This window comes from Rana temporaria, chromosome 1 (assembly GCF_905171775.1).
Source record: "Rana temporaria chromosome 1, aRanTem1.1, whole genome shotgun sequence".
NCBI classification, from domain to species: Eukaryota; Metazoa; Chordata; class Amphibia; order Anura; family Ranidae; genus Rana; species Rana temporaria.
In genome coordinates this window covers 614,744,907-614,772,813 of record NC_053489.1, presented here as the reverse complement: position 1 = coordinate 614,772,813, position 27,907 = coordinate 614,744,907, and the positions used below count along the sequence as shown (strand labels likewise).

Below are 27,907 nucleotides of genomic sequence, written 5' to 3'. Positions count from 1 at the left end.
TATGATGCTCCAGCTCTAATGGTAAGAAGTAGTAATATTTAATGTGATATTTTACCCAAATTGCAATTATGAACTTGGCGACATTCCAAACCACTATCAGTAGTTTCCTTCTAATTTTTACTTGCTCACATAAAAGTAATAAAAACACCAATCTACAGACAGTTTCAAATTTACAATATTTTCTTTTTATTAGCTAAGGAACACCAACATGCAAAAAAAAAATATATATAAGCACTAAATACAAATTTCTACAGCACTATCTTTTAAAGACTGTAAAGGACTAAAATGTTTGTGGTTGTTGCCGGAAAGTTAATGAAGAAGAATAATCTTGCGCTACTAGAACAGAACCGTGGCTTCTTTACCTTGTGGCGTGGCTAAAATATTCAAGACAGTTTCCACTTTATCAGATGTGTGGACCTCTGCTTTAGGCTCCTCTCTGCAAAGGATGTGAGAGTAATACTACACAGTGCATGTAAGCAATGGCAGGATTTGTCACCTGCTGTTTACAATAGAATAATGTACTAATGCTACCTGTGGAATAATTATTAGACTGTTGTCCAAACCTGTCACTCAAGTTGCCTTAAAACTATTGCAGATAACTTGGCCAGTTGTTCTTGGGAGAAGGAAAGCCATCCAGCCACATGTTGCTAGCTAATTTTCCCCACAAATGCCTTCAAGCTAGCCCAAGACATGTGAAAAAACTCAACACAATTGTAGATGGGCAGAACTTGAACCCTATGGCCAACAATTTACCAGATGTTGGCTCACCCTCAAAAACAACTGCTGTGCACTGTACAACCTACGGCAGAACTTGAACATATTGGCCAACTTTTTGCTAGCTAAAAGGCAGATGCTAGTTCACCCTCAAAAAAATAAATAAAATGCTGTTCACTGTACAACCCATGGGGGGCATTCATATTTTATAGCAACCCAGCACTCGTGATGAAGGGCTTATACCCTTTTCCTTATAAAAATGCTCCAATATTGGTCTCAAGACTTCTTCCAGCATACTGGAATATATCTAGGCTTAGCGACCTTTTACACTGCCATGGATGAGATGCTTCGCCAGGTTTTACCAAAAGAAATTTCTTATTATAATCTTGTCAAAGGGTGAAGAAGCCTATATAGCAGTGGTCTCCAGACTGTGACCCGGGGGCCAGATGTGGCCCGTTGCTTGCTTTAATCCAGCCCTTGGGGCAAACTTTTATTTACAGACACCAGTAAAGGCACAATTCCTCTCAATGGCAACAACAATGGGGGCAATGACGGAGCACAATTCCTCCCAATGACACCAACAATGGGGCACAATTCCTCCCAATGACAGCAATGATGGGGAGGGTTTACTCCCACTGATGCTCGGGCATTTTTTACTCTCGAAGGCCACGGTCTGGCCCCCTTAAAGTCTGAAGTACAGTAAACTGGCCCTTTGTTCAGAAGGTTTGTAGACCCCTGGTATATACGTAGTGCAGGAGGGCTGTTGCAGAGGTAAATGGGATTACTTATGAATAGAAAAACCTCCTAGCTACACTTAAATCTTACATTTAGTAACATGGTGTATCTTTACCCATGAATCTTGACAGGCTAAAGTCCAAATATGTACTGCTAATTAGATGACTACAGTACAAGTCTGGATTAGGCGGGTGAAGATGTTGGTCCTAGTAAGATCAGGAAGCTATAGTAGGAGTCTATAAAAAGTCATTGGTAACAGGTGAGAAGCTACTGTTTCAAATGCTTTCCCCTTTAAAGCAGAAGTCAACTTTTTTGATAAAAGTGGAAAACCCTTTTAAGATTATTCCTGGTAACTGTAGAAAATACACAGATGAGTTTGTGGTACGTATGTCCATGGGTGTACATTCCGAAAGCTAGGAGTAAGGCAGCAATATGAATAATAAGATCCCAAAACTTGCACAAAGAATAAACGCAAGGCTTTACTACTTGATGGAGCAGCCAAACGCTGCATCTCCGTGTAGGGCCGGAAAGTATCTAACTTAAACAAATTAACTATTCCGAAGCATCCGTCTTGACTGTACGTTACAAAAAAAAAATGCTCAGAATCAAAAAGGTTTTAGTTTCCTAAAGTACAAATGTTTTTTTTTTTTTCCTTATGTTTTTGCACTTCTGTTGTGTAAGATGTCTTGAAGTGGTAATTGTTGCTTGTATAGAATCTTTGGCCGCAAAAGACAAATGCAACCAATGAATGGGAGAGTTGTGCGTGTGATGCTCCTGCCTCGTCTTCAGCAGGCTCTAGAGGCACAAAAGGACAGCTCTACATGATGTAGACCTTCTCGGCTTGCGAGAAGTTGAAGACCTCTTTGGTTCTGGGACAAATTACTTTGTCATCTTGGCGAATAGAGAGAAGAGACTGGAGAAGAGAAAAAAAAAGAAATAAAAATGAAACATGAATATAGCTCCTGTTATAAATAAACACTACTCAACAATAGACATTTTGAAATGATTACCAATACTAAAATCAAAAGCCTAGGCCAAATTAAAATGAACCTTATTCAATTTTAACCTTTTAAAATCTAAATGGTGTGCTTATGAACAAACACCACAAGATGCCTGTATGGGAAAACTGTGCATCTCTCTTGATTTAGGTTTTACTTTATTATTGGGCCTACCTTACCTTAAAGGGGAGTTCCAGCCATTTGTATGTTTATTAAAAGTCAGCAGCAACAAAAAGTGTAGCTGCTGGCTTTTAATAAACAGGCACTTACCTGCTCCAGCGACGCGCCGGCCGGGGCTCCGCTCTTCTCCCCCCCTCCCCGGCCGGCGTCTTCATTTTCAGTGTGGGCACCCGGCCGTGACAGCTTTCGGCTTCACGGCCGGGCACCCACTGCGCATGCGCGAGCGGCACTGCGCATGCGCGAGCGGCGCTGTGTAATTGGCCAGGAGATCGCCTAGGACCTGTGACGTGTCCTAGGCGATCGCCTACAGCAGCCACTTCCTGAAGGCGATTAAGCTTAGTCGCCTACAGGAAGGAGGAAGTGGGACAGGAAGTCCCACTCGTGCTGAAGCCCCCACTCCCCCCCCAAAAAAATTACATGCCAAATGTGGCATGTAAGGGGGAGAGGAGTGGGTTAAGAGAAAGTTCCAAATTTGGGTGGAACTCCTCTTTAACATCTTAGCTAAGCTCCAGCAACTGCTATTCCATTGTCCAATGACAGTGCCTTTGGTGGTTCCTGCTGCATTCCCACTGGAAATGTTAGTTTAAAGGCCAAGTTCACCTTTAATAAAAAAAATAACCACTTGCCGACCGCCCACAGTACATTTACTGGCAGGCAGTATGAAAAGGCAAAGCGACGTACCCATACATTATTTTGCCTGTAGAGACACAGGGGTACGTGACTGCGAATGTGGATCCCGATAGGGCCCAGTAATCATGCGATAGCTACACAGTCACATGATCACAATGTCAACAAAGATGTCATGAATTAATCTGATTCATAACAGATTTGCTTTCTTTGCTAGTGAGCTGTAATTGGCCCACAGCTATCACATGGTAGCACACTGTACCATGTGATTAGCTTTAGCTAAGGCATGTGCAAACACAAGTGTTTTCTGGATCTTGAGCAGAAATTTAAGTTTATAGCCAACTTTTTTCCAACTCTAGTCAGATGTTGACTCACCCTCAAAAAAACAACTGCTGTGCACTGTACAACCTATGGCAGGACTTGGATTCTTTGGCCAACCTTTTACTAGCCATAGTCAGATGCTAGCTTATCCTCAAAAACAACCGCTGTGCATTGTACATGATGATGCTGAGAGACAGTCAACAAAGCAGGGTGTAGATGACAAGAGGAGAGCGTCGGCTGCTGGAGGATCAGGCAAGTAAAACTGCTCTTTCCGGTACCCTACACATAAACAAGTATTTAACCCTTGCAGTGGGGGTGCAACCCCACTCCAAGGGACGGTATTTGTTTTTTTCTGGAGATCGGCTTTAAAACATAGTAAGGTTTACTCAAAATCCATAGTTGAAACATAAACTTTACCTGCCAGCAGATTTTTTTTATTTTAATTTTGTACAGCCAGTTTTATGATTGACGTGTGAAAAGTCCAATAAGAGCGCCAGACTAGAAGCCAACACTTTTTAATGAAGATAGTCCGTCATTAAAAGATTTTGGACTCCCAGTTTTCTAGTCTGGTGCTCCAATTGGACTTTTCAGGTTTAGGGGTTGTGCTGAGAGCAGCCCCACTGGAGCCACTGTGCCCCATAGGAATTTGGGGCCAGATCCCCAAACGAGATACGACGGCGTATCTACTGATACGCCGTCGTATCTCTGTTTCTAACTATGCGACTGATTCATAGAATCAGTTACGCATAGCTAGCCCTAAGATCCGACAGGTGTAATTGAATTACACTGTTGGATCTTAAGGATGCAATTCTAGGCCGGCCGCTAGGTGGCGAGGCCATTGCGGCCGGCGTAGAATATGCAAATGAAGACTTACGGCTATCCCCGAACGTCCCGTCGATCTAAATCTACGTAGTTTCCGTCGGGTTTTGCCGCGTAAAACTAGGGCTGAGCCCTAGTTCTCTTAAGCCATGTTAAGTATGGCCATCGTTCCCGCGTCAAAATTTAAACATCAACGTCGTTTGCGTAAGACGTCCGTGAATGGCGCTGGACGCCATTTACGTTAACGTCTAAGCAAATGACGTCGGTGCGACGTCAGTTAGCGCAATGCACGTCGGGTAATTTACCCGACGGAGCATGCGCAGTACGTCCGGCGCGGGAGCGCGCCTAATTTAAATGGGACTCGCCCCATTCGATTGGGCCCGCCGTTTTGCGCCGGACGGATTTAAGTTACACCGCTGCAAATTTCCAGGTAAGTGCTTTGTGGATCGGGCACTAACTTGGAAAAATTGCGGCGGTGTAACTTAAATCGGGAAAGTTAAGTTGCGCCCGGGCTACGTGGATCTGGCCCTTGATTCCCTCCATTCATTCATTATTCAGGTGATGAGTCCAATTCAGGTCTCAGAAACATCCACTTCAGTTTTATGACTGACAGCCAGAAAGATTATAAGGCCCCTGCTCCAGTGGCTCCACCTGCTCTGTGGGGGATCTCTCTGCTGATCTCTACTGAGCAGGCTGATGACCGGTCCATGTCCGGTCTGCTGATGCCCAGCGGACACGGTCACTGCTCGCTGTTCTCTATGGGGTGATTGGATGTAAACAGACCGCCTGTCAGTTTCCATCCAACTGTCATCCGTCTGTTTTTAGCAGACAGGATCAGATGATAGCAGATGTTAGTGGACACATGTCCGCTGACATCTGCCGCTCCATAGAGAGCAATGGAGGGTCTGATCGGGTCCGTCTGAAAAACTCACAGGCAGACCCGATTGGTCCGTCAGTGTCAAAGGGACCTTTCTCTGGTATAGCTTTACTACTTCCCAAATCTCATGTCTTCTAATTGGACAGTCAGAGATGTTGTCTAATATTCCAATGAGCAGGTTGAAGGTGGAGAAGCGACATAGGATGCTGCACTGATGAACCAAGAAATAAGTAAACCACCTGCCTGGCTTGCCTGGTGCGTCAGATTACCAGCATAAAAATTACAAATCCCTTCTAAGGTACAATAATCAGCATATAAAGGATGTATCTCAATATGTGTTTTAACTGTGTGCCTGAAGTTCTGGTTAAAATAGCAAATAAAGCTGTAAAGGCGGAGGAGACGCTAGAGGTGGTGGACACAGGCTTCAAACAATAAAAGCTCTTAAGTGTATTTTGGGAGCGCGGCCTATAAGGCTAATCTAATACTTTGTGCTCCCCTGCTGTCTATTACCATGGAAATGCAGAAAAGGAACATTGTACAAAAGCACCGGACCAAACACATTCCCAACCAAAATGATTCCCAGGAGCCACCTCTTTCTTTACAGCATATCGTCTCCTCCACTGCTACAGGTTCTCTTTAAGGGATATCCAACACCAAGAAAAAAATGTCATATATCTCAGTATACCAGTCCTTAACCACTTCAGCTCTGGAAGGTCTTACACCCCTTCATGACCAGGCCATTTCCTGCGATACGGCACTGCATTACTTTAACTGACAATAGCGCACTTGTGTGACACTGTACTCAAAACGTATATCCCTTTTCCCCACAAATAGCGCTTTCTTTTGATGGTAATTGTTTGCCAATCTTGGAAAAATCACTTTTTTTTTTACATTCTGCTATAAAAGTGATCTGCCTTGTTTACATAGGTAGATCGCCGTTGTCTCTGTGGCTAATGATGGGCGGGTGCCTGTGGACATAGAGTCTCTGGTACCCAGAGATCAGCTCCCGCTGTGAGCTGCCGCCAGTGGCGAGCGTGCGCAGACCAGACCCGGAAGTGTCAGATCACGTAGTAGGTATGGGATCTGGTGCAGCAGTATAAGCAAGTGGCTAAAGGATATCTAAACCCAAGAAAAAAATGTGATGAATTGCAGCACACCAGTCCTTAAATGTAGTCCCTGCATTCCTTTTTTTTTTCTGGCTTCTTCATTATTATTTATAAACGGATGACCCTGATAGTAAACACCCTTCCTGTGCTGGGGTGACAATGCTCACTCATTGTACCATACCTATGGAGGAGCAATGTTGTCACATGTTATAGGGCTATGGAGCACCCCCTCTCTCCTCTTTTTCATTACGTAGGTGGGCGGTGTTCTGCAGTCTTAAATCACAGTCCATAACTCTTAAAGTGGTAGTAAAGTATTTTTTTTACTTGTACCTACAGTACATGCAGCAGCCCAACACGCTCACTGTGGAGTCAGACCTATAACTCTGCAGTTAGCAAAGCTCATGCTCTCCACTGATTGGAGAACTCTGGCTCTGACTTATTATGAGCTTGTCATATCTGTAAAGAGACCCCGGCTTCCCCGCAGAGAACAGGGGTCCCTCTCTGCAGCATGCTGGCAGGGGACAGGCTTTTCTGCACAGGTTGTGGTTGCTTTAGAAAAAAAAAACCTGGAGACACCTCACACCTTTTACTTTGATGTGCTTGGAATGTGTTTAGCAGATTTAAATTGAAAGCTCACCTGGACTTCAGGCTGGTCAAGCATATATATAAAAAAAATAGGGTCACCAGGAGAGAGCCAGAACAACCATTTTTCAACAATTACATATATCATCTAATTGTCAACAATTATTGATCAGTATTCTTGTTGTTCAGGAAATAATGGAAAGCATTACTGATATTCCCACACACACTGCAAAAGTGCCCATAAAAAATTGTATAGGGTTGTCCCGATACCGATACCGAGTATTTGCGGGAGTACTTGTACTCCCGCAAATGCCCCCGATGCCTGAATAGAATACTTGCCCCCCCCCCCCGCCGCATACCACAAAGCCGCCGCTGCTGCGTTAATCAGCGTGCGGGGAACATTACAGGCAGCTGTCGTTTGAATAGCTGTATTCCCCGCCATGCCGTGTATAGACACTCCCCCTTGCTCGGGATTGGACAGATCCGTCCAATCCCGAGCAAGGGGGAGTGTCTATACACGGCGCGGCAAGGAATGGACAGCTATTCAAACGAAAGTTGCCTGTAATGTTTCCCGCACGCTGATTAATGCGGCAGCATCATCTACTAGGTATGGGAGACATGGCTGCAATATATGGGGGGACATGGCTGGATATATGTGGGGGGACATGGCTGGATATATGTGGGGGGACATGGCTGGATATATGTGGGGGGGGCATGGCTGCAATATATGGGGGGACATGGCTGGATATATGTGGGGGGACATGGCTGGATATATGTGGGGGGACATGGCTGCATATATGTGGGGGGACATGGCTGGATATATGTGGGGGGACATGGCTGCAATATGTGGGGGGACATGGCTGCAATATGTGGGGGGACATGGCTGCAATATGTGGGGGGACATGGCTGGATATGTGTGGGGGGACATGGCTGGATATGTGTGGGGGGGACATGGCTGGATATGTGTGGGGGGAACATGGCTGGATATATGTGGGGGGACATGGCTGGATATATGTGGGGGGACATGGCTGCAATATATGGGGGGGACATGGCTGCAATATATGGGGGGACATGGCTGCAATATATGTGGGGGGACACGGCTGCAATATATGTGGGGGGACACGGCTGGATATATGTGGGGGGACACGGCTGTAATATATGGGGGGACATGGCTGCAATATATGGGGGGACATGGCTGCAATATATGGGGGGACATGGCTGCAATATATGTGGGGGGACACGGCTGGATATATGTGGGGGGACACGGCTGCAATATATTTAAAAAGAAAGTATCGGTATTCGGTATCGGCGAGTACATGAAAAAAACTCGGTCCTAAAAAAGTGGTATCGGGACAACCCTAATAAACTTGTAAGACCTCATGCACATTGGCATTTAGTCCCGATGCACGAGACTTCAGGGCTCCCGGTATTCTTTTCTGGGCACATAGGGGTTGAATTACTAAAATTGGAGTGCGCAAAATGTGGTGCAGCTCTGAATATCCTCTAATGGGCCATTTAGAGAGCGCATTCACAGAAGGAAACCAGTAGGCCTCCCTTAGACGAGATGGTGGTGGGTTATGACACTGTTGGATGCCTGGACAGGTAAGTGTCGTAATGGTAAGTCAGCAGCTACAGTATTTAAAAAAAGAATTGGGGGGGGGGGGAGGGGCTTAACCCCGGTTTAATTGAACAAGCTGAATTTAGAAGCTAAAAATCAAATAATCAGCGCTACACCCAAATAAAATAAAATTGCTGCAAGCAATCCAATATACTGTCCTCACCATGAAAAAATAATACAAAAAAAGATGGCAGCGTTCCAATCTCTTTTGAATTTAGAAGCTGATCGGTTTCTATGCGGAGCTTCACCAGATTTTGCACCCTCCAGTTTTAGTAAATCTCCCCCATACTGTCCTAAATGTTAGTATCACTTGGTGAATTGTTGAATCGCAGGAGCTTTCAGTTAAATGAGGTTGCCTGGAGTAACACTGGACAGTGTGACTGTCTTCCACCCACACCCCAGAATCCCATGCAACGGAGCTAAATGTCCAATGTTCATTTGGCCTGAAAGCTCTTTTTGACCAGATTTTTTTTTTTATCTTTTAACTTTTTGATCAAAAATGCTTGAAACATTATCTGAATACAGCTACTCAAAGAGTGAAGTATTATTTATGAAGAAGTGCGGAGCTCTTGCTGCCCATCTACCTTGTCTTTTGTACCTCTCCCATCCCCCACTATTATGAAGATAAGGGATTTTTGATGAAATTCCAACAAGAGACTAAGGCTGCATTCACACCTGAGCGTTTTGTCGCCTGAAGCGCGACGCTCAAAAACGCTAGAGGGGAAAAAATACATTATTCCCTATGGAGATGGTTCACATCTCCACTCCAAAACGCCTGACGCCTAAAGCCTGAAGCTCAAACAAGTTCGCACGAATCGAGCGGTTTGGGCGTTTCCATTTCCCATAGAAAGTAATGGAAACGCTTGATTCAAGCGACTAGCGCGACAACGAGCGTTTGCTACGGGCGTTTTGTCGCTTTAATCAATAGAACATTTCACCCAGGCAGAAGATAAAAAAAATCTACTAACATAGCAACAAGTGATGAAAAGATGATCATTTTTCCTATTGGCTAAAATAAAAACGTCAAAGTACAAAAACGTCGGACGACGCTGTGTGCAAACGCGCAAATAAGCATGAATACGCGCGACAAAACGCCGGAAAAAAACCCACAAAAAAACGACCGAACGACCTACGCTCAGGTGTGAATGCAGCCTAAAATAAAAATGCACATGTAAACAAACAAACAAGATTTTTTTTTTTACAATTAATTTCATATAAACAAAGTATACATTATCTAGAGCCTAAAGTTATTTTTTGTTTTATATAGACTAGTTGAGTGGGTCAAAGAGTCAGGGCCGGATTAACAATGGGGCTGATGGAGCTGCAGCTCCAGGCCCCTTTCTCAAGATAGGCCCATTTGCCCTAAAAAAAAAAAAAAAAAAAAAAAAAAATATTTTTTTTTTAAGATTGAATTTGGGGGGTTGTAGCTCGATGACCAGAGGTCACAGAAACCCCACATTTAGGGGTAGGCATGGGAAGAGCTACCCCACAACTGGTTAAAATATGGGACGGCTATCATTTATGGTTCCGGAGATACGGGCCTGCTTGCACAGCCTGTCAGAAGCTACATTCAGAGCGGCCAATATAAATACAAGCTGACACACTGCAGCAGACTGATAGGATCACAGTGCTTATAATAATTATTTGTATATTACTCATAGGGCACCCAGGGCAATTCTGACACTTCTCTACTACATGTAAAAATCATCATTTGTTTTTTGCTAGAAAATTACTCTATGGTGGTCTTTGCACTTTTTATGTTGCACGGTACAGAGCTGCACGATTCTGGCTAAAATGAGAATTGCAATTTTTTTGCTTAGAAGATAGATCACGATTCTCTCACGATTGTTGCGGCGTAACATCATCTTTCACATTAAAACAAAAAAATATTAAAAATGGGCTAACTTCACTGTTTTGTTTTTATGGTTTTTATTATTCATTGAAGTGGGAAAATGCAGTGTGACATAACATATTGCAGCAATAGCCATTGTATTCCCTAGAGTCTCTGCTAAAATATATATAATGTTTGGCAGTTCCAAGTAATTTTCTAGCAAATAATATTGCTTTTTAACTTAAGAAACAAGTGTTGGACTTTAAGTGGTTAAATTTAGTTACAATGTTAGTTAGTTACAATGTTTCATTTTGTTTACAAACTTCGCAAACTGCCCAGATTTGTTCTTTACACACAGAAGTGTATCCCTTTGATCTAAGAAGGAAGTGTCAGTTACAATGTTTCCTGTTAAAAACTTGGCAGACTGCCCGGATATTTTCTTTTGACAGCTGAAAGTCTCTCCACTTGTTATATGAAAGAATCAGCAAACTCTGCATTGAAAATCGTCAGGGGGGTTGAATCGAGATCACGATTTTTTTTAACGATTAATTGTGCAGCTCTAGCACGGTATTTGCGCAGCAATTTTTCAAACATGTTTTTTTGGAAAAAAATGTTTCATTCATTAAAAAAACAGTTAGTTAGTTAAGTTAGCACAATTTTTTTTGGTATCCTAAGCGATGCTTTACATTTTTTTAGGTTACATGTTTAGAGTTACAGAGGAGGTCTAGTACTAGAATTATTGTTCTCGCTCTAGCGATCGTGGCGTATGTAACCTGTGTGTATCTGGCTCTGATACTACCAGTGCCTACCCAGCCACTGACTAGTATCTCTCCCCAGCCTGTAACCACACACCCTCTCACCTGCTGACCTGTGGATGGGGGAATCACTCCTGCAGTGTTATTGTGTTCTGCCAGTGCGTACAATGATCAGTGTTGCTAACTTTAGCTGGCAGCACTGATTGTTTTAAGAAAAAAAAAAAACAGGCTGGTTGTACTCAAGTTGATTAATAGATTGACTTGTGTAAAAGCAGCTAGCCCATACATAGATTGACTATGGCTGGTCTCTGCATAATTGGCGTAATTTCAATCCATGTATGACCCGCTTAACCACTACTCAGTCCCTAAATATCCTTCCACTCCTGTACATAGTGCTCACTGTCATACTCTCCACACTCCTCTCCTGTACATAGTGCCCACTGTCATACTCTCCACACTTCTCTCCTATACATAGTACCCACTGTCATACCCTACACACTCCTCTCCTGTACATAGTGCCCACTGTCATACCCTCCACACTCCTCTCCTATACATAGCGCCCACTATCATACCCTTCACATTCCTCTCCTGTACATAGTGCCTGCTGTCATACACTTCTCTCCTGTACTTAGTGCCCACTGTCGCACCCTCCACACTCCTCTCCTGTACATACTGCTCACTGTCATACCCTCCACACTCCTCTCCTATACATAGTGCCCACTGTCATACCCTCCACACTCCTCTCCTATACATAGTGTTCACTGTCATACCCTCCACACTCCTCTCCTATACATAGAGCCCACTATCATACCGTCTACATTCCTCTCCTGTACATACTGCCCACTGTCATACCCTCCACACTCCTCTCCTGTACATACTGCCCCATCATACCCTCCACACTTCTCTCTGGTACGTACTACCCTCTGTCATACCCCCTCACTCTTCCTGTACATACTGCCAATTGTCATACCCTTCACAATCCTCTCCTGTACATAGTGCTTTTTTCCGTACCCTTTGTACTCCTCTCCTGTACATAGTGCCCACTGTTAGACCCTCCACATTCCTCTCCCTCACCTGCACATACTTCCCACTTATATACCGTCCATACTCCTCCCCTATGTCGCTTACCCACAAAAACAGTTCTTTAAAATTATACTGAATATCCTCAATGTTACCAGCTCTAGAATGGACACACTTTTGTTAGTTCAACTAAAGGAAATATCAGTTCTCATATTTGTTCTGCCCCATTATTAGTACTTATTTAATTTTGTGATTACTACTATGATGTATAGAGGAACATCGGGGATCTCAGCTACTCTAAATATAGCACTTATATAAAAAAGTCGCCCTGAAAATATTTTTTAAATGTTGGCAACTGTGCACTTAGGCACTGCCCAAGGGCCACCGTCCACCGGGTCTGTAGGGGGCCCCATGAGAGGCTCCTGGGATCCTGTGATAATAAAGCGGTAGTAAACTTTCCTGACATTACTACTTTTTAGAGGCCCGGGGGTAGGTTATGCCACAACGTACAAGTATGCACAGCATATTAGCACATTAGTGTACACTTACATTTTCAGACTGAGCCCTCCAGTGCTGCGATGAATCAGGCGGGGCCTGGACACTTTCACCTTCACCCGGTCTTCCTTCTGGGTTCTGTGCCTTTGGTCACTTGCCTTGGCTGGGCTGCGTTCATGTCATTCCCACGCATTTATTTATTATTTATTACACCCCATTCACACCTCCGCAACAAAACGCCCGACGCCGGCCGCTCGTGCCGCTGGAGGGGAGAATTCCCATTGCTGTCTATGAGATGGTTCACATCTCATAGACGCCGTACACCTGCGGCATGAAAAAAAGTCCCGGACCCTTTTTTTCAGGTGGCATTGGAGTTCGGCCATACAAAGCAATAGGAAGGATTTGTAAAAAAAAAAGTTACACTATTTGCGGCAAAATACGCCGCGTACGCGGCGTTACTTGTCGCGGAGGTGTGAATGCAGCCTAAAAGGCCCCACCAATATCCTCAGCACCAGGCCCATGATGTTCTTAATCTGGCCCTGCAAAGAGTTGATTGAAGACTCTGAAGTTAAAATAGCAAAAGAGTAGTAAATCCTGCTCCAGAATCTATTTGGTGTGCTGCTTTTCTCTTCATCGCAGAGTTTTATTGCTGTGCCCTCTGCGGAGATTTTGTCCTAGTGACCATAGATAATGGGACAGAACGTGACGGGAAATCCAACATTTTACATTTGTCAACAAGACAGGAATTGAAGGTTATTCTTCCAATGTGGAAACTGTTTAAGATATTTCCCCTCACGTTGGAAAAAATATATATTTTTTGTTACCCACCGTAAAATTCCAAGTTCACTGGTGGACACTGCTCTTCTATCCTGTAGGTGGCACTATAACCCCATGGTCTAGAATAGAAGAGCTGTGTCCGTCAAAGAACGCAAGAGAAAACTGGATTTTTGTTATGCACCGTAAAATCCCTTTCTCTGAGTTCATTGATGGACACAGCTCTTCTATTCTTGACCATAGGGTTATATTGCCACCTACAGGATAGAAGAGCTATGTCTGTCAATGAATGCAACAGAAATTTCAATTTACTTTTCTTTCAAATTCTACTGTGTATCCGGGACAGGAAGTGAAGGAAGTCTTCCCCCCAATAAGACAAACAAAAAGAAAAAGAAAAAGGAGGGGGTTCGCCATACCCCAGGGTGACCAGACATCCATAATTTCAGGGGACAGTCCCCGGATTAAGGAACACTGTCCCCGGACAAAGTCTGTCCCTGGTTTTGTCCCCGGATTGGATTTGAACAGGGGCTGGATCCAAACACACCCCCGCTCCGCCGCTCCTACTAGTTTTGGGGTGGTCTATTTTTTTCCATTATCTGTGCCCTTTTCTGATGATCATGTGCTGGTCAGAACGGAGGGAATATTTCTTCAGTTTCGGGGGCATGCCCATTCAGCTTCGCTCGCATGTTGAATGAATGAAAGACTTATATAGCGCGGCACATGCGAACTGAATCGCCTCTGGGCGATGTTCTTCTGCCTTGGATCAAGTCCCGGCCAGCCACCTGCCTGCTTATCTTCTTCCCTGGCAAAGTAATCTTCTTCCGCTCCCCTCCCAGTAGTAGCTAAGCCCCGGAGAGTAAAGCCCCTTTCACACTGGGCACGGGAGGTGTGCTGGCGGTATAGCGGCGCTATTTTTAGCGCCGCTATACCGTTGTTTTTGCTGCGATATTCGGCCGCTAGCGGTGCGGTTTTACCCCCGCTATCACCTGAGAAAGGGTTAAAACCGCCCGCAAACCGCTGCTACAGCAGCGGTTTGCGGGCGGTATAGCCGCGCTGTCCCATTGATTTCAGTGGGCAGCAGCGGTAAACACACCGCTCCAAAGATGCGGCTAGCAGAACTTTTGGAGCGGTCCTGCTAGCACAAGCTTCAGTGTGAAAGACTTTGGGCTTTCACACTGAATACTGCAGGACAGATTTTTTTAGGCGTTATTTAGGCGCTATTTTTAGCGCTAAAAGGCCTGAAAAATTCCTTGGTGTGAAAGGGGCCTAAGACTATGAGGCGGGCAGATAGTCACTGTTTGCCACCATTACTAGTATAAAAAAAAAATGTCACCGGATTTCATTTAAAAAATCTGGTCACCTTACCATACCCCAAATAAAACATCTGGCTGTATTCACTTTGGGCAGCACAGTGGTTTAATAGTTAGCACTTATGCTTGCAGCGCCGGCTTGAATATAAGACCAAACACTATGTGAATGGAGTGTGTATGTTCTCCAAAGATATGTGGCTAGGTTGGCTTGTATAAAAAAAAATGTCTATGCACATGTTTTATATTCTGCATGCTGGTCCCAAGCCAATGCAGATGGGGAGGGTTAAAGAAAGACATGGCAACCTAGCTCATAAAAAAAATAAAAAATAGTTGCCATGAAAATTATATGGCTAGGCTTTCAGTGTGTCATAAAAAGTGCCCAGAGAGTTGACCCACAGGATCAGAGATATTCAAATTTGACCAATACACTACTGAAGGCAAGTAGAATGTGCACTTTACAAGTGCAGTTGTTCCAGAGCTTAGTAAATAAGGTACAGCTTCACTTTTCAAATAATACCCAATCACATGCAAGGGAAGTGCAAATTTTTTTTTTTTCTCAATGTGATTGGATAATGGAAGTCAACAGAGCTCACCCTCTTTTACGAAGATCTGTAGCATCCAAAGTGCAACTGTATGCGCAAAGTGAGTTTGCTAAATAAGCCTATTTGAGTTATCTCCACCATTCAAGTTAATGTGGTTGTAAGCGCAGATTTTTTTTTTTTGCATTCTATGCATGAAGATAAAACACCTTCTGTGTGTATCAGCCCCCCTAATACCTACCTGAGGTCCATCTTGATCCAGCGATGTTGCACAAGAGACTCGGCTGTCCGGGACTCCCCTCTACATTGGCTGAGACAGCAGCGTGGCATAATCGGCTCCTGCTGCTGTCAATCAAAATCAGTGAGCCAATGAGGAGAGAAAGGGGGCAGGGCTGTCTGAATGGACACAGGGAGCTCCGCTCGGGTGCCCCCATGGCAAGCTGCTTGCTGTGGGGGGCACTCAACAAGAGGGAGGAGCCAGGAGCATCGAAAAAGGACCCGAGAAGAGGAGGATCATGGCTGATCTGTGCAAATCCACTGCACAGAACAGGTAAGTAAAACATGTTTGTTATTTTTATATATATAAAAAAGGAGACTTTAGTATCACTTTAAGGTTATATGAGTGAGGTCTGGTTGCATGCTAAATGGAATTTCAGAATAATCTGGTAGTAAGAAATTCAATGAACAGCATTGACTGTACAGACTAGGAATGTGAACACCTAAAGAGTCCAGCTGCAGGCAGAAGATTTCATCAGCAATCATATTTGAAATCTGAAATGGCAGATGTTAAAGGATCTTTATACAGCTCTCTGTGACGGGAAGGAAATACAAGATTTGACAGGTGCATCTCATAAAATTAGAAATATCATCAAAAAAGTCCATTTATTTCAGTAATTCAATTCAAAATGTGAAACTCATATATTTATATAGATGCGTTACACACGGAGTGATATATTTCAAGCAATTCTTTCTTTTAATTTTGAGGATTATGGCTTACAGCTACTGAAGACCCAAAGTTCAGTATCTCAGAAAATTGCAATATTACCAAAAAAAAAAAAATAGTGCGTGGCCTGACCCAAACCTCATAGATAATCTGTGGGGTATTTTCAAGAGGAAGCAGAGACACCAGACTAGAGGTCGGCCGATATATCGGCCGATATTTGTCCTTTATGAAATCAGCATCGGCCAATTATTATGCTAATTAGGCCGATTAGCACAGCAGCCTGGCTCCCATATGTACTTTGCTCAGCACAGCTGATTAGATGCCTCATTCTGTGACTGTCTGCTCTTTCTTTCTTTTTTTTACGGTATTATCCAGGCTACTCTTTAAAGAAATTTTTTTTAAATAATTTTCTGTTCTTTGATTATGCAGCCTGCAACTGCTGTATGTACATCATGGGGACCCTCTAAACCAGAGAGGTGAACTCATGAGGAATAGTTGGGGACATAGGCCTAGATTCACGTACCCCGGCGTAAGTGTGGGCGGGCATAGCGTATCGTATTTACGCTACGCCGCCGCAACTTAGAGAGGCAAGTGCTGTATTCACAAAGCACTTGCGTCCTAAGTTACAGTGGCGTAGCGTAAATATGCCGGCGTAAGCGCCCTAATTCAAATACAAATAAAGCATGACCCCCATGTAAATGACGTTTCGAACGTACGGTGCATGCGCCGTCCGCAGACGTACCTCAGTGCGCATGCGTTGGATAGAATGCCTAAAATACGTCAAACGCTGCCTACGACGTGAACGTAACTTACGCACAGCCCTATTCGCGTACGACTTACGCAAACGACGTAAAAAGATACGCTTGTTCCGACGTCCATACTTTGCATGGGCTACGCCACCCAGAGACCTGCTTTATCTTTACGCCGGCGTATGTGTTACGTAAAAGGCGTAACTAATTGTGACGGGCGTACGTACGTTCGTGAATGGGCGTATCTTGCTCATTTGCATATTCGACGCGGAAAACAACGGAAGCGCCACCTAGCGGCCAGCGTAAATATGCACCCTAAGATACGACGGCGTAGGAGACTTACGCCGCTCGTATCTTAGCCAAATTTAAGCGTAAATACGCTTAAATATATGACGGCGCAGATTGGGACTTACGACGGCGTATCTACCGATACGCTGACATAAGTCTCTGAGAATCTGGCCCATAGCGTGGGGGGACATGGGGACAGAGCAAAGTTGATGGGAACAAAACAGAAGACACAGGGTGGGCTTTACTCAGTGGGGTATCTGTCTGCTGAGTGTGGGCGGATGGCAAGCCCATGTCTGCTCAGTTTCTGCTGAGCGAACACAGACACAGCCCCACTCTACTCTATGGGCAGTCAGATTTAGGCCGGTTCACACTAGTGCGATGCGAGAACTGTGCAAATTCAGTGCGGGTTCCCACATCGCACCTGAATCGCACAGTGGTTCACACTGAGATCTGAGAACCACTGCAGGTGTCAATGTAAAGTTAACACCCCCAGATCAGTTTGCAGATCGCAGTGCAAACGATGAAATGGTGCAGGATTCGGATTGGATGGGTGTGAACATCCATGCAATCGGATTCCAGTGCGGACCAAAAAAAGGGTCCTGCACCATTTTAGTGCTAAGGCCCTTTTCACACTACAAAATAAATCCGTTTTAATAATCCGTTTTAAAATCCGTCAGATAATGTTAAAAAACGGAAGTTATACGTCCTTTATAAAATATCATTAAAGTCTATGGGATTTTTTTATGTTCCGTAAAGATCCGTAATAGTCCGTTATAACATACGGACGTTAGTTATAACGGAATATGTGACGGGTCTTGCACTATTTTTTGTCCATTTTTTGTCCGTTGCAAGTAACGGATATATTAACGTCCGTTATATTTTAACATTGAAGTCTATGGCACATGGACGTTAGTAAATGTCTCCGTAAATGTCCGTTATGTTAACGGACGTTAATTTTACTGAGCATGGATATTCAGGGGAACCCCGCTGTCAATTTAAAACAAAAATGACGTGCGGTTCCCGGTAAATATCCATAACCAGACCCTTCAGGTCTGGTATGGATATTCAGGGGAACCCCGCCGTCAATTTAAAACAAAAGTGACGTGCGGTTCCCAGAAAATATCCATAACCAGACCCTTCAGGTCTGGTATGGATATTCAGGGGAACCCCGCCGTCAATTTAAAACAAAAATGACGTGCGGTTCCCCCTAAATATCCATAACCAGACCCTTCAGGTCTGGTATGGATATTCAGGGGAACCCCGCCGTCAATTTAAAACAAAAATGACGTGCGGTTCCCCCTAAATATCCATAACCAGACCCGTTATCCGAGCACGTTGACCTGGCTGGCCGCAGAAAAGAGGGGGGGACAGAGTGCGGCCCCCCCTCTCTCCTGAACCGCACCAGGCCACATGCCCTCAACATGGGGAGGATGTCCCCATGTTGATGGGGACAAGGGTCTCATCCCCACAACCCTTGCCCGGTGGTTGTGGGGGTATGCGGGCGGGAGGTTTATCAGAATCTGGAAGACCCCTTTAACAAAGGGGACCCCCAGATCCTGACCCCCCCCCCTGTGTGAAATGGTAATGGGGTACACTGTACCTCTACCATTTCACGAAGGAAGTAAAAAGTATTGTAAAAAAAACACACCGACACAAAAGAATAAAGTCCTTTATTAAAAAAAAAAAAAAAAAATCCAGCGCTGAAAAATCCACTCGTTCCCGGCTTCCTGCGTTGTCCTGATCCAGCGACGGGTGCGGGTGATCTCCCGCGATGAGAAGATCCAGCGTCGGGTGATCTCCGCTCCGGCGATGTGAAGATCCATCCATCCGGCGCAGCAGCATCCCGGACCTCCTCTCACCGCTGGGCACAGCCCAGCGAATGAGCGGCTGAAGCTGTGACATTTCTTATATAGAGGAGGCAGAGCCACCCGTCACGTGACCCTGCCCCCTCTGACGTACCTCTGCTACGTCACTGGGGAAGACCATGAAGAGGAAAGACCTTTCCTCTTCTTGGTCTTCCCCAGTGACGTAGCAGAGGTACGTCAGAGGGGGCAGGGTCACGTGACGGGTGGCTCTGCCTCCTCTATATAAGAAATGTCACAGCTTCAGCCGCTCATTCGCTGGGCTGTGCCCAGCGGTGAGAGGAGGTCCGGGATGCTGCTGCGCCGGATGGATGGATCTTCACATCGCCGGAGCGGAGATCACCCGACGCTGGATCTTCTCATCGCGGGAGATCACCCGCACCCGTCGCTGGATCAGGACAACGCAGGAAGCCGGGAACGAGTGGATTTTTCAGCGCTGGATTTTTTTTTTTTTTTTAATAAAGGACTTTATTCTTTTGTGTCAGTGTGTTTTTTTTACAATACTTTTTACTTCCTTCGTGGAATGGTAGAGGTACAGTGTACCCCATTACCATTTCACACAGGGGGGGGGGGGGGTCAGGATCTGGGGGTCCCCTTTGTTAAAGGGGTCTTCCAGATTCTGATAAACCTCCCGCCCGCATACCCCCACAACCACCGGGCAAGGGTTGTGGGGATGAGACCCTTGTCCCCATCAACATGGGGACATCCTCCCCATGTTGAGGGCATGTGGCCTGGTGCGGTTCAGGAGAGAGGGGGGGCCGCACTCTGTCCCCCCCTCTTTTCTGCGGCCGGCCAGGTCAACGTGCTCGGATAATGGGTCTGGTTATGGATATTTAGGGGGAACCGCACGTCATTTTTGTTTTAAATTGACGGCGGGGTTCCCCTGAATATCCATACCAGACCTGAAGGGTCTGGTTATGGATATTTACCAGGAACCGCACGTCATTTTTGTTTTAAATTGACGGCGGGGTTCCCCTGAATATCCATACGACTTCTGGAGCTGGACTTCAAGAAAGGGTGAAATGTTTTTTATTAACGGACGTTAGAAAGGAATGATATAACGGATATATACGGATAAACATTATCCGTTTTCAATAAAGGAAGAATGGTAAAATATTTATCCGTATGTATCCGTTATTAAATCCGTTAATAAACGTCCGTTAATAGGTGTAATACGGATATTATAAAACGGACATACAATCCATAGTGTGAAAGAAGCCTAATGCAATGCGATTTCAGCAATACAAATTCAGTTTGTATGGCTGAAATTGCATCGCACAGACATCGCATGTGATGTGCACTGCAATGTGGTGTGAATCGCATGCGATGTCTGGCATCACGCTTTATTTTTTATGAGATGAAGGGGGGAAAAAAAAAGAAGAAAGATTTGCCTAAAATATCGGCCGCAAAAATCGGCATCATATATCAGCCATCGGACACCCCGAATTTCTAAATATCGGCATCTGACAGAAAATTACTGAAATTAATTAACTTTTTAATGATATTCTAATTTTATGAGATGCACCTATATATGCAAACCTGCTTGCTTTGCCTGCTAGGGTGCACAAAGCACCACATTGTTTCACTACCATGTTCACACCAAAAGCCCATACAATACTCACATTGTAGCCATACACATATCCATTAGGTAGCATCATGGGAGGGTTGTTTTCATTCATGACATCTCCTGAAATCTTGCACACCAGTCTGGAGTTGGCACAGTGTGCCATTGGAAGAGGCTGAGCTAGCTTGTTCAGGGACTTGCTGCACACTGGACAGTCTGGGTTCTTAGAAGTCCCATCTTCTTTGTAGCACTGACTGTTAGGAATGTGGTCAAGGATGAATGACATTCACAACACAAAACAAAGACTAAATACAGTTATATCCCCTTTAAAGTGGTTATAAAGGCAAAACTTTTTTTTAAATCCAATGCATTCCCTGCATTAAAAGGGGTTGTAAAGGTTTTCTACTTACCTCCACTGTGCGGCTCGTTTTGCACAGAGTGGCCCCGATCCACGTCTTCTGGGGTCCCTCAGCGGCTGTCTCGGCTCCTCCCCGCAAGAGCTAACCCCTGTTCAGGGAAGCGCTCTCCCAAGGCGGTTGGCTTGTGGGCACGCTCCCGTGTGATACAGTGGCTGCCATAGCCGCCAAGTGTATCACTCGGCCCCGCCCCCAATGTGTCATTGATTAGATTGACAGCAGCGGAAGCCAATGGCTGCGCTCCTATCAATCTCCAATGAATAGCCGAGAAGACAGGGGTGAGAAGCCAGCGCGTTCATGACGCAGGACTTTTGAGGGCTCAGGTAAGTAAACCGGGGGGCTGGGGGGCTTGTAAGCATTAGGTAACCACTTAATCACCGCCTCATAGCCGAATCACGGCTACAAGGCGGTTCCTTAACTCTGGGAGGACGTCCATGGACTTATAAGAAAAAGAAGCACAGAGCCGTTGCGGGGGACCACCACAAGTAGTAAGAGACTGCTCTGTGCAATACCATAACATATTTTTAATTTTAATAAAAAGATAATAATGTGACTAATATCATGATAAAAAGCTACCATTATGTACTTTCTTCCAGCCATAGAATAAAACTATTTTCACATTTTGGATAGAGTAGTGAAGGGTTTGAACCACTGCCATGTTCTTAGTGCTGCTTGGTGGATTCATGTTCTGATGACCAATCTAAATCAATATCAGAATCCTTATTTACCACCCTGGGACCCCTAAACTGACCAAGCTGGTCCAAACGGTTTACTTCACTAATAGATGCATGGGCTGTATGAACTGTTATGCCGCGTACACACGGTTGTTTTTTGTCTTGTAAAAAAACTTAGTTTTTTTCTCATTTTAAAAAACTACGTTGCCTACACACCATCGTTTTTCCAAAATGCTCTAGCAAAGCGCGGTTACGTTCAGCACGTACGGCGGCACTCTGTTCCATTCAAGCTCGCGTCATAACTTGCTTCTGAGCATGCGCGGGTTTAAAAACGTCGTTTTAGCCCACACACGGTAATTTTTTATGACACAAAAAACGACGTTTTAAAAAACGACATAAAAAATTTAAGCTTGTTTGAATTTTTTTTGTCGTTTTTCAGACGACATAAAACAACGTTTTCCCCACACGTTCATTTTAAATGACGTTTTTAAAAATGTCGGTTTTTTTTCCATCACAAAAAACGACCGTGTGTACGCGGCATTACATATAGTATACAGTGCTGTGTTCTGGCAGCAGGACGGGAACTTCCGGCTGGACTGGAAATGTATAGTTCATTTCAGGCAATTTCAAACAGCTTTTAATTTAAAAAATAACTGGAACTATGCAATCTAGCACCATTTAATGGTACCTTTAGGTACCAACAACAGAAACCTGCTGGCGGTAGGTTGTCTTGATCTGTTTGGATATTTTTGCAAACAAAAGCTGCTTGCTGTTGCTTGAAAACTGCTTTGGTATGAAGCCAGAAAAAGGGAACAACAAAGTATAACTTGATTATGACAAGGGTGCAAAGGAGCCAAAAAGCCCAAAAATACGGCAAAATACAGTACAGCATTTTCTTTATATGTCATTACTTCCATCACAAATACAAACAAAGGGCCAGATCCACATAGCGAGTACGCCGGCGTATCTACTGATACGTCGGCTTACTTTCAAATTTCCCGCGTCGTATCTTTAGTTTGAATCCTCAAACCAAGATATGACGGCATCTGGGTTGGATCCGACAGGCGTACGGCTTCGTATCGTAGGTGCAATACTTCGGCGCCCGCTGAGTGGAGTTTGCGTCGTTTTCCGCGTCGGGTATGCTAATTAGCTTTTTCCGTCGATCCACAAAGGTACGTGCGGCCATCGCATTCTCTTACGCCGTCGCTAGTCGGCTTTTTCCGGCGTATGGTTAAAGCTGGTATTATCCGGCGTATAGATAGACTTGCCATGTTAAGTATGGCCGTCGTTCCCGCGTCGAAATTCAATTTTTTAATTTTTTTTTGCGTAAGTCGTCCGTGAATAGGGATGGACGTAAGTCACGTCTAAGTTCAAAAAATGACGTTGTTGCGACGTCATTTCGCGCAAAGCACGGCGGGAAATTTCGAAACAGAGCATGCGCAGTTCAATCGGCGCGGGGACGTGCTTCATTTAAATGATTCATGCCCCCTACCCGCCGATTTGAACTCTGCCGCCAGAAATACACTACGCCGCCGCAACTTACGGCGCAAAATCTTCCTGGATTCGACTTAAAGCCAGGTAAGATACGGCGGCGTAGCGTATCTCTGATACGCTGCGCCTATCCAAATCTATGTGGATCTGCCCCAAAGTCTTTATCCTTCATCTAAATCACTGGGTGGAGGCACATCATGTTTTACATTCAAAACGGTGTTTATTGTCATCATTTTGGGTCAATCCATTTGGAACACTCCTCAATCCCAGGCTTTTTTTTCCATGCTGTTGAGATATTCGGGGATTTTCAGGTCAGCAATTAGTTCAAACTGCTCTGTGACATATTTTAGTTGATCGGCAGAGAAATGTGCACATCACATATCATAATGTATGCTGCCTCCCAAACGCTTTAGTTTTTCATGGAATATAAAATACGACAGATCCAGGTGATGTCTGTGACAAGTACGTGAAGCCTGGGTGAAAAGTCTTGTGGCAGCACTTGAAGGCTACCCAAGGCTTGGATTTTGCCTAGCCAGAGTTTCAACGTGTTCCCAGGCCATCTGGGAGATACACTATATTGTCAAAGTATTGGGACACCTGCCTTTACATGAACATGAATCGCATCCCAGTCTTAGTCCATGGGGTTCAATATTGAGTTGGCCCACCCTTTTCCGCTATAACAGCTTCAACTCTTCTGGGAAGGCTGTCCACAAGGTTTAGGAGTGTGTCTATGGGAATGTTTGATCATTCTTCCAGCATTTGTGAGGTCAGGCACTGGTGTGGACAAGAAGGTCTGGCTTGTAGTCCCCACTGTAATTCATCCCAAAGGTGTTCCATCAGGTTGAGGTCGGGACTCTGTGCAGGCCAGGCAAGTTCCTCCATCCCAAACTCACTCATCCATGTCTTTATGGACCTTGCTTTGTGCACTGGTGTGCAGTCATGTTGAAACAGGAAAGGGCCAACTCCAAACTGTTGGGAGCATGAAATTGTCCAAAATGTCTTGGTATGCCGGAGGTTCACTCATAGAGAACACATTTTCCCCCTAGATGAATGCTCGTTTTGTCTAGGGGAATCGGCTATTTGTTTTAAAATATGATCCGTACTTACCGTTTACGAGATGCATCTTCTCTGCCGCTTCCGGGTATGGGCTGCGGGACTGGGCGTTCCTTCTTGATTGACAGTCTTCCGAGAGGCTTCCGACGGTCGCATCCATCGCGTCACGATTTTCCGAAAGAAGCCGAACGTCGGTGCGCAGGCGCAGTATAGAGCGCACCGACGTTCGGCTTCTTTTGGCTACGAGTAACGCGATGGATGCGACCGTCGGAAGCCTCTCGGAAGACTGTCAATCAAGAAGGAACGCCCGCTCCCGAAGACCCATACCCGGAAGCGAAGGAGAGGATGCATCTCGAAAACGGGTAAGTACGGATCATATTTTAAAACAAATAGCCGATTCCCCTAGACAAAACGAGCATGAAGCTAAGGGGAAAATAGAAAAAAAAAAAAACGAATTGGGTGAACTCCCGCTTTAAGATTTTCCTTCACTGGAACTAAGGGGCCAAGCCCAACCCCTGAAAAACAACCCCACACCATAATCCCCCCCCCCCCCTCCACCAAATGATTTGGACCAGTGCACAAAGCAAGGTCCATAAATACATGGATGAGCGAGTTTGGGGTGGAGGACACCTCTGGGATTAATTAGAGCGGAGACTGCAAGCCAGGCCGTCTCATCCACATCAGTGCCTGACCTCACAATTGCGCTTCTGGAAGAATGGTCAAACATTCCCATAGACACACTCCTAAACCTTCTGGACAGCCTTCCCAGAAAAAGCTGCAAAGGGTGGGCCAACTCAATATTGAACCCTACAAACTAAGACTGGGATGCCATTAACTACTTAAAGACCCGCGTATTGTAAATGTACGTCCTCTTTTTAAACATGGATATCTCAGTAACGGCAGCAGCTGCTGCCACAACTGAGATATCCATGTTTTCAGCGGGCGGCCGTGTAAACGATAACGGCGGTCTCCGCGGCGGATTCGCCGCGAGATCGCCGTTATCGGTGGCGGGAGAGGGGCCCCCCCTCCCGCCGCTTTTCCGCGCCCTCCGCCGCTTACCGGAGCCGTCGGTAGCGGCGGAGGAGATCTGATGCTGCCGCCTGGAGAGCGAGGACTTGAGTGAGGGCAAGATGGCCCCCACCCGTCCTCATAGCTCTGCTGGGCGGAAGTGACGTCAAACCGTCAGTCCCGCCCAGCCTCTTAAAGAGACAATTTTTTTTTGTCATTTTTTTAAATGACAAATTTTCCTTTTTTTTTGCATTTAAGCCTAAATATGAGATCTGAGGTCTTTTTGACCCCAGATCTCATATTTAAGAGGACCTGTCATGCTTTTTTCTATTACAAGGGATGTTTACATTCCTTGTAATAGGAATAAAAGTGATCATTTTTTTTTTTTTTATATTTTAGTGTAAAAAATAATAAAATCAATAAAATTAAATAAGAAAACAAAAAAAAAATTTTTTTAAAGCGCCCCGTCCTGACGAGCTTGCGCGCAGAAGCGAACGCATACGCGAGTAGCGCCCGCATATGAAAACGGTGTTCAAATCACACAAGTGAGGTATCGCCGCGATCGTTAGAGCGAGAGCAATAATTATAGCCCTAGAGCTACTCTGTAGCTCAAAAAATGCAACTTATAGAATTTTTTAAACGTCGCCTATCTAGATTTTTAAGGGTAAAAGTTTGACGCCATGCCACGAGCGGGCGCAATTTTAAAGCGTGACATGTTGGGTATCATTTTACTCGGCGTAACATTATCTTTCACAATATATAAAAAAATTGGGCCAAATTTATTGTTGTCTTATTTTTTAATTCAAAAAAGTGAATTTTTTCAAAAAAAAGTGCGCTTGTAAGACTGCTGCGCAAATACGGTGTGACAAAAAGTATTGCGATGACCGCCACTTTATTCTCTAGGGTGTTAGAAAAAAAATATATATAATGTTTGGAGGTTTTAAGTAATTTTCTAGCAGAAAAAACTGTTTTAGTCTTGCAAACACCAAATCTGAAAAACACCTAAGGTCTTTAAGTGGTTAAAGTTCATGGGCGTGTAGAGGCATGTGTCCCAATACTTTTGGTAATAGTGGGCCAGATTCACGTAGCTCAGCGGATCTATAGATCCGCTCGATCTACGTGAATTAAGATCCGCTCCCGCAAGTTTGAGGCAAGTGGCTAATTCACAAACCACTTACCTCCAAACTTGCGACGGCGGATCCTAAATCCCCCAGCGGAATTCAAATTCCGCGGCTAGGGGAGTGTCATATTTAAATCAGGCGCGTTCCCGCGCCGATTTAAATGCGCATGCGTCGTCCGGGGAATTTCCCGGCGTGCATTGCTCCCACTGACGTCACTAGGACGTCAGTGGTTGCGACGTGAGCGGGACTTGCGACGCGCGTGTTCGTGAATCGGCGTACGCAAACGACGTAGGAAATTTCAAATTTGACGCGGGAACGCCGGCTATACTTAACATTGGCTGCGCCTGATAAAAGAAGGGGTAAGTATACGACGGAAAACCGCTACGGAAACGACGTAACACTGCGACGGGTCCGCGTACGTTCGTGAATTTGCGTATCTCGCTGATTTACATATTATTTATCGTAAATCAGCGGGAACGCCCCCGGCGCCATTTTTAAATTTAAAAAAAGATCTGACAGTGTAACACATTGTAACACTGTCGGATCTAGCCCTATCTATGCGTATCTTATTCTATGAATCAGGCGCATAGATAGGACCAGTGTAAGTCAGAGATACGATGGTGTATCAGGAGATACACCGTCGTATCTCTTTGTGAATCTGGCCCATAGTGTATAATGAAGAAGTCTTCTGCAAACAACTGAAAACAAAGCTGTAATGCATTTATATGAAATGTCTCTACAGCCAGTCTTGTGTTCAAAACACCTCTGCCTGGCACCATAACCAGGTCTGGGATCTCCTATGTACCTACAGATCTACTGCAGGACCCAGACCCACCCCAGCATGCTGGCTGGATTACAAAGGATAAGCAGCACAATTATCTCTCCTTTTTTATGCATGAATTGATTTTGGTTCATACGTCTAGAGTTACATTTTGTAAGTATTTTTGGCCATCTTTGGGCTTCCTCCTTACCTGACATACCTGTAGTAGTCTTCGTCAAAAGTAATGTAGAGGACACAAAGATTTTTTAACTGGTTATCAGAAAGAAATGCCCTCCTTCAAGACAACAATGTCATTCCAATTGTTATTTCCTGCTGAACCTAACACCTCACATGAAGACGTTCAAACCACTTCAATATATAGCCTCAATCTTAAAGGGTCACTAAAGGAAAAAGTTTTTTTAGCTGAAATGACTGTTTACAGGGCATAGAGACATAATAGTTAACTGATTCCTTTTAAAAATGATTAAAAATAGATAAAAAAAACAATCATATAATGTACCTGCAGTTTAGTTTCGGTTTTGCTGTTGTTTGCTGGTTCTCTGATGTACAGAGAGCCACTAGAGGGCAGTCAGCCAATAGAGAGCAGTGATACTTTGTCTAAAACTCCTCAGCACCAATCCAGTTTTGTTTTACACACAGTAATCACACCTCTTTGA

The 27,907-nt window shown here is 44.7% G+C and overlaps 1 protein-coding gene across 1 annotated transcript in view; it reads right to left on the bottom strand.

Annotated features, from left to right (window-relative positions):
- Positions 1 to 162: 162 nt before the first annotated feature.
- Positions 163 to 27,907, bottom strand: part of MAEA (macrophage erythroblast attacher, E3 ubiquitin ligase) — a 132,755-nt gene continuing 105,010 nt past the window's right edge. Inside the window, exons 8-9 of the mRNA XM_040335262.1 lie at positions 20,766 to 20,961; positions 163 to 2,362 (exon numbers count right to left, since the gene is read on the bottom strand). Coding sequence (XP_040191196.1) covers positions 2,267 to 2,362; positions 20,766 to 20,961 — 292 coding nt within the window. The 3' untranslated portion in view covers positions 163 to 2,266. The remainder of the gene's footprint in view (positions 2,363 to 20,765; positions 20,962 to 27,907) is intronic.